The sequence below is a fragment of the Propithecus coquereli genome, unplaced genomic scaffold, assembly GCF_000956105.1.
Source record: "Propithecus coquereli isolate 6110/MARCELLA unplaced genomic scaffold, Pcoq_1.0 Scaffold173, whole genome shotgun sequence".
Lineage (NCBI taxonomy): Eukaryota > Metazoa > Chordata > Mammalia > Primates > Indriidae > Propithecus > Propithecus coquereli.
This window is the reverse complement of record NW_012141969.1, coordinates 4,962,341-4,970,708: the sequence shown is the minus strand read 5'-3', so window position 1 is coordinate 4,970,708 and position 8,368 is coordinate 4,962,341. Positions and strand designations below refer to the sequence as shown.

The window sequence follows — 8,368 nt, the reverse complement described above, 5'->3', positions numbered from 1 at the left end:
TAAGGAGTGAAACTATTAGAATTCTAGAGGAAGAAGTTGGGAATACTCTTCTAGACATTGGCCTAGGCAAAGAATTTATGAAGAAGACTTTATAATTTTAAAATGACATTAAATATACATGATTATCTAGAGTTTAAGGAATGAAAAAAAAAAAACCTGGTTTCTTTTTCTATGTATACCTAGGTTTTCTCTTAGTGATTGGTATGCGAACAAATGACCCATTCCATCTTTACCAGATATTCAGCTCTCTTAGAATCCACATATGGAAACAGTAAAAGAACAAAATCTAGAGGTCTAGTAAGTAGGGTGCAGCACCCTGTTATAGGACACTGAGAAGTGCTTATGTTTTGCAGGCCACATGTCAAGATACACTATACTTTTCACATTCTCATATAATATTGGGTTGGTTGCAGTGAGGAAAAAAAAATGGCATGGAAATTAGAGTTCATCTTACCAAAACAGATCAAAGAGAAAATAAATAGGCAGATTAGGGATCAAGCTTAGGAAAATGAGCCATGCGAAAGAAGGCTAGGTCCATCCTCGATCCTTAGGCAAGTCAAGAGTCTAGACAATTTGTATGTCAGTACAAGTGATATTGAGCAGGATTTAACTGTGTTCCTAGGGCAGAAGTTAATTGCTCTGTTACTATTTCTGTCATGATTTGTGATATCAAGCTTTGTCTGCTTCTCTGAGAACATTTGTACAAAATTTGCAGGTGAATCTAGTTTTGAATAGCTAGAGATGGAGGTGCTAGATCTGCCTTAAAGGTAATAAATTAAGAGCATCAGTAACAACATATAAACTTCTTTTTTGAGTTCTAGTTACACTGTTCTCTCTGCAAAACTGTTCTTTCCCCAATTAGAGCCTATAATCCATAGTTCCTATCTTCTTTCTAGTGTCAAAATCTTCATGTCTATATTCTTGCTTATATTCAGCTTATATTCCATTGTCCATTATTCTAATCATTCTTTTCCATGTACACTTAAATCTATTTGGCCCAAGTCCCATAGTGACTGAGTGGAAAAACACTCTAATTGTATTAATTCAACTTTTAGTCTATGATGGGTCTGCACATGGGCAGCTGATTGTGCTGGAGAAAAACACAAAACCTTGCTGAGAGGCTTCACTTTCTATCTATAACCACTAACCCCAGTGGGTTCTTTAAGATATTTGACATTCCTATGGCATTCCCCCACTCATTCACTTTCTCACACTCTAAGATGAATATCACACACCTTCTATTCTCTCCTCAAGCCCCCAATCCTTCCTTCTTCATCTTTGCTGTAAGCTTGAGAACACACAGAGTGGCCTAGTAGACACTTCCACTAGAATATCTACCAGGCATCTCAACTTAACATGCCCAAAACAGAACTCCTCGTTTCCCCATGACCTGCCTTTGCCCCGGTCTTTCTTGTTTTAAGAAATGGCAATTTGATCATTTCAGTTGATCAGGCCAGAAACCTAAAGTCATCCTTTATCATCTGTTCACTTTCCTGTCCTGCATCCATCTATCAGTAGATCTTATTAACATTACTTTCAAAAATGTATCTAAAATCTGACTATTTCTCACCATTCTTCCACTACTCTTCTCCAGCCATATTGTTTCTTAAGGGTTTTGTGAATATGTCAAGCAAGTTTCTGCCTCACAGTGTTTGTGTTAGCTGTTCTATCTGCCTGGAATACACTTTTCCTGGATTTTCATATGATTTTCTTCCAGAATCACTTTATCTCTTTGCTCAAATGTCTTCCTATCAAAGAGGCCTTTTTGGACCTCTCTACATAAAACGGAATCCCAAGACCTTGCACTGTATCTGTCTTATCCTATTTTACCTTTAGCTTTAGTATTTATCCTCTGTGAAATGCTATATCAATACGTAGCATTATTTGGTTGTTATTGTCAATGCCACTTCACTAGAATGTAAAGTCCACGAGAGAAGGAACCTTGTCTCTTTTATGCACTGCTGTATCCCCAAGGCCTAGAATAGTACCTGGCTCACAGAAGGCACTCAATAATATTGTGAAATGAAAAGACTGAATGAGCTACCCATTTCTCATCAGGTCTTTCAGATGACACTATTTGGACTAAGCGAATATATTCTGGATTCCCCAAACACTTTTTATGTTCAATAGCTATTGTTGCTTTTACAGGTGATCGATTTCAGAAAGTGGAATTAGCACTGACAGGCTCGGGAATTCCTGTCTTACTACAGTTTAATCCAGGAAAAGTCCTTAATTTTACACCTTGTGTCATGGGTGAATGTTCAGAGATTCAGTTTATTGTACAAAATCAATCCAAATCACTTCCTGTGATGTACCACTTTAAAAAAACTGGAAATTTTAAAATTGATCCTGAAAGGGGCATGATTAATGAAGGATATAGTCAGGTAAGATCATTTTTCTTTGCTTTCACATTGCAGTGAACATTTTAAGGTCTGCTAAAATGATTTGCAGAAGATTATAAACAATATCTTTTCTACCAGTGTTTATAAATTGTGATTCTTCTGTGGCCTAGTTGTGAATACTTTTGTATAGGTACTCATACAGAATCCGTAATTATTTGTTAAATGTCTGTCATGTGCTAGGGAAGACATTTAACACTGTAGGGAATTTATAGAAGTGCAAAACATAGTTACTGCCTCTGAGATATTTTTAATGTAGTACAGAAGTACAAGACATATACACAAACAGGTATGGCTTAAGAAGAATGTAAGATATGTTAAAAGAGAGCTGTAATAAGGTGATATAGAAACTCAGAGAACAGAGAGTTTACTTCCAGCCATGTAGAAAGGTCTCCATAGGAGACTAACATATGAACCAGACCTTGAAGGTTGAGTAGAATTTTGAAATTTGAAGCTAGTGATATTTACCTGACCTAGAAATTACACTGTTGGTGCAAAGCAGAAAAAAGAGAACACCAAGGTATAGCTTCGAGGACTAGGCCAGTTTGTGGATGACGGGGGCTGTTTGTTTGTTTTCGATTGCTACACAGATAACTCTTTCCCAGATCCTCTAAACCAGGGATTGGAAGACTAGTTTACAGGCCAAATCCGGCCTGATGCCTGTTTTGGTAAGTAGTGTTATTGGAACATAGCCACTCTTATTTGTTCTTCTATTGTCTAAGGTTATTTTCATGCTACAAAGGCGGAGATGAGTAGTTGTGAGAAGACTGTATGCCCTATGAAGCCTAAAATATTTACTGTCTGGCAATTTACAGAAATAGTTTCTCAAACCCTGCTTTAAACACAGCCAACATGAGTGCTTTCAGTTTCTTATGTTACATCTTTTCTCTACCGCAGTGATGTGGTTCATAAAGTTACCTATGAGAACTTTCTCCCAGTAGCAATCAAGAGCTCTTATACACATGCAGCTCCTATCTACATCTCTTACTGCATCATTAGTATAACCCCCTCTCCAAATTTGGATAGAATTAATAAGAAAAACAGCAAATGTTAACCACATTATACTAAACATTTTCTTTTTAACTGCTTCCTATATTTCCTTTTATCCAAGTCTCTTATACCTACTAACTCAATTATGTTTTTTTCCATACACATCTTTAAACATACACATCTTTAAAACATATCTGGGTATGGCACGCGATGTTTGGGGGTTGGGCACGCTTGTAGCTCCGACTTGGGCAGTGCAAAGGCAATATATGTAACCAAAATGTTTGTACCCCCGTAACATTCTGAAATTAAAAAAGAAATAGAAAAAAAAACACACACACACATCTGATATCTAAGTCCCCAACATTATTTGTCATTCTCTACGTTTCTGGATTTCTTTAACATTAATAATTTTCAAATTAGTAAAAACGTGAAAATAAGAAGTGTGGTGGACACTAGAGAACTGTGACCTGCACAGACTGGTCAAATAGCCTTTGACTATTTAGAAATGTGTTAAGATTATTCTTTTTAATGTAACAGCTTTATTGATATGTAGTTCACATACCATAAAATTCACACATTTAAAGTATACTATTCAGTGGTATTAGTATGTTCACAGGGCGTAACCATCAGCCCTATCTAATTCCACAACATTCTCATCACCCTAAAAAGAAACCCAATGCCAGTTAGCAGTCACTCCCCTTCCCATTCATCAGCCTCTGGCAACTGTTAATCTATTCTCTGTATCTATGGGTTTCTCGGTTCTGGACATTTTATATGAATGTTATATTTATATGTTGTCTTTTATGGCTGGATTATTTCATTTAGCATATTATTTTCAAGGTTCATCCACATTGTAGTGTGTATCAATACTTCATTCCTTTTTATAGCCAAATTAAATTCCATTGTATGGATACACTACCATTTATTTATCCAATTTATCAGTTAAGGAACATTTGGATTGTTTCTACCTTTTGACTATTATGAATAATGCTGCTATAAACATTCATGTAGAAGTTTTTGTGTGGACAGATTTTAATACTCTTTAAATGCTGTATACCTAGTTGTGGAGTTGTTGTTGAGGTCATATGAAAACTCTGTGTTTAAGTTTTTGAGAACCTGTCATACTGTTTTCCAAAGGGACTATACCATTTCACATTCTCACCAGCGGTAAGTGAACATTCTAATTTCTCCATACCCTCAACCATGCTTGTTACTGTCCTTCTTTATTATAGTGATCTCAGTGGGTGCAAAATGGCATATCATTGTAGCTTTCATTTACATCTCCCCAGTGACTAATGATGATTGAATTTCTTTTCATGTGCTTATTGTCCATTTGTATATTTTTTTTGGAGAAATGTTCATTCATATCCATGATAGGGAGAATAATGACTGCCTAAAAATATCCCTATCCTAATATCTCGAATTTATAAATATGTGTTGTTCCATGGCAAAGGAGAATTCAAGTTTCAGTTGGAATTAAGGTTGATAATCAACTGACCTTAAAGCAGGGAAATTAGCCTGGATTATCTGGGTGAACCAAAATATCATCACGAGGGTCCTTAAAACTAGAAATTGGGTACGGAAGAAATGTCAGTGTCAAAGTGATGTGATGTGAGTAAAACTTTACTGTCCACTGATTGCTGGCTTTGAAGATGCAAGGTGGGACACAAGACAAAGAATGGGATGCCTTTAGAAGCTGGAAAAGGCAAGAAAGTGGATTCTCTGCTAGCATTTCCAGAAATAAACACAGTCCTGCCAACATTTTTATTTTTGTCCACTGAGACCTGTGTCAGACTTCTGACCTACACGGATGTAAGATAAGAAATTTGGGCCTACACAATTTTTTTGTGATTTGTTATCACAAAAATTGGAAACTAACAGAACATCCTTTATCCATTTTTAATTGGGTTGTCTTTTGTTATTGAATTGCCAAAGTTCTTTATATATTCTGGATACAAATCCGTTACCAGACACATAAATCGTGAATATTTGTCCCATTCTGTGGGAGTCTTCTTACTTTCTTGATCGTGTTCTTTGAATTATAAAAGTATTTAATTTTGATTAAGTCCATTCTATCTAGTTTTTTTTGTTTGTTTCTTATGCTTTTAATATCATATCCAAATAGTCATAAACTATTTAAGGTTGTTAAGTTTTGTTCCTGTTTTTATGTAAGAATTTTAGCTCAAACTTGTAAATCTATTATCCATTTTGAGTTAATTTTTGTATATGGTATGATTTAGAGGTCCAAATTCATTGTTTTACATATAGATGCCAAGTTATCTTATGATATTATCATGCTTATCAAAAATCAATTGACCATGAATATAAGGATTTCTGAGCTAACAATTATATGTTGTTTATCTACGTTTATTCTATCATAGTACCAAATATATTGATTACTGCAACTTTGTAGTAAATTTTTAAATCGGGAAATGTAAGCCCTCTAAATTTGTTCTTTTTAAAGAATGTTTTTGGCTAATTTGAGATGCTTGAAAATCCATATGAATTATAGCATTAGCTTGCTAATTTCTGCAAAAAAATGGCAGCTTGGATTTTGAAAGGAATTGTGTTGAATTTGTAAATCTATTTAGGCAATATTGCCATCTTACCAATATTAAATCTTGTGATTCATAAAGATGGGATGTCTTTCCACTTATTTATGTTTTCTGTAATGCCTTTCAATGATGTTTGTAATTTTCAGTGTACAAGTTTTATAATTCTTTTTAAAATTTATTTCTATATATTTTATTCTTTTTGATGTTATATACATAAAATTGAGTTCTTAATTTTATTTTTGGATTATTCATTGCTAGTGTATATAAATACAGTTGTCTTTTGCATTCTGACCTTGAATCCTGCAAACTTGCTGAACTTATTTATTAGTTCTGGTAGTTTTTTGGTGGATTCTTTGGGGTACAAGACCATGTCATCTGTGGATAGTGGTCATTTTACATCTTTCTTTCCAAAGTGGATCCATTTTACTTATTTATTTTCTTATCTAACTGCCCTAAATTTTCTTATCTAATTGCCCTAACTACAACTTCCAGTACAATGTCAAATAGAAGTGGCAAAAGAGGATATCATGTCTTGTTCCTAATCTAAGGGGAAAGCATTTAATCTTTCATTAGTAAGTATGATGTTAGCTGTAGGTTTTTCATAGATTGCCTTTATAAACTTCAGTAAGTTCCCTTTTATTCCTAGTTTGTCACGTTTTTATTATGAAAATGTGTTGTATTTTGTCAACTACTTTTTCTGTGTCTATTAAAATAATAATGTGGTTTTGTCTTTTATTCTATTAAGATAGTATATTACACTAATTGATATTCAGATGTTAAACCTGGGATAAATCATACTTGAACATAGTGTATAATCCTTTCTATATGTTGCTGGATTCAGTTTGATAGGATTTTGTTCAGGATTTCTGCATATATATTCATAAGGGACATAGGACTGAAGTTTTATTGTCTTGAAATGTTTTTGATTTTGAGATCAGAGTAAAACTGATGCCATAGAGTGAATTGAGAAGTGCTCTCTCTCCTCTTTAATTTTTGGCATTGCTTGTGAAGGATTGGTGCACTAATTCTTCCTTAAGTGGTTGGTAGAACTCCCCACCAAAGCCATTTGGTTCTAGGCTTTTCATTATCATAAATTTTTTGATTACTGATTAAATCCCTTGTTGAAGGGTTATTTAGATTTTTTGTTTCTTCTTAGGTCAGTTTCAGTAGTTTATGTCACTCAAAAAATTTGCCCATATCATTTAGGTCATCCAGTTTCTTTGCATACAATTGTTGATCATATTCCCTTATACTCCTTTGTACTAATGTAAAGTTGATAGTGGAGTATTTTTGGTCTACTCGCTTTATAATGTTTTTCCAAGTCTCTATTTCCTTGTTAATCATGTACCTAGTTTTCCTAATCATTATTTATAGTGGAATATCAGAGTCTCCAACTATTATAGTTGAATTGTCTATTTTTCCCTCCACTTCTGTCAATATTTTCATGTATTTTGGGGCTTTGTCATTAGGTACTTACGTGTTTATAATTATGTGTTCCTGATGTCTTGATTATTGTATCTTTATAAAATGCACTTCTTTTATTATAACAGTTTTTGTATTAATGTCCATTTGTCTTATATTAGTGTAGGCCACCCAGCTTTCTTTTGAGTATTGTTCACATGACGTATCTTTTTGTCATCCTTTTCCTTTCTACCTATTTGTATCTTTGTCTATGATGTGTGCCTCTTGTGAACAATATATAGGTTGTGTTGTTTGCTCACTCTGGCAACCAACTTCATTTTCTTTAAATAAGGAAAATGTGATATATATATATATATATATATATATAAATTAATAAACACACATACACACACACTATTCAGCCTTAAAAGAAGGAGGAAATCCTGTTGTTTGCAACAACATGGATGAACTTGGAGGGTGTTATGCTATGTGAAATAAGTCATGTACAGAAGGAGAAAAACTGTGTGATATCACTTCTATGTAGAATCTAACAAAGTTGAACTCATAGAAGCAGAGAGTAGAATTGTGGTTGCACGGGTATGGGGTGGTGAATGGGAGATGTTAGACAAAGAGTACAATGTTTCATTTAGGATGAATAAGTTCTGGAGATCTAGTAGTATACAGCATGGTGACTATAGTTAATAATAATGTATAATTGAAAATTGCTAAGAAGGCAGATCTTAAATGATCTAACCACACAAAAACAAGATATGTTAATTACCTTGATTTAATAATTTCAAAATTATGCATATATCAAAATATCATGTACACTATAAATATGTACAATTTTTATTTGTTAATTATACTGTAATAAAGCTGGGGGAAAGAAATATAAAAAAACTTCACTTATATTTAATGTAACTACCAGTGATGTAAGAATTACATCTGCTATTTTTCTATTTTTTCTGTAACTCCTATATCCTCCTTGTTCTCTATTATTCCATTACTGCTTTATTTTGTGTT

At 33.8% G+C, this 8,368-nt stretch overlaps 1 protein-coding gene across 1 annotated transcript in view; it reads left to right on the top strand.

Moving 5' to 3' along the window:
• Positions 1 to 8,368, top strand: part of CFAP47 (cilia and flagella associated protein 47) — a 573,852-nt gene that overhangs the window by 23,400 nt on the left and 542,084 nt on the right. Inside the window, exon 7 of the mRNA XM_012642083.1 lies at positions 2,149 to 2,384. Coding sequence (XP_012497537.1) covers positions 2,149 to 2,384 — 236 coding nt within the window. The remainder of the gene's footprint in view (positions 1 to 2,148; positions 2,385 to 8,368) is intronic.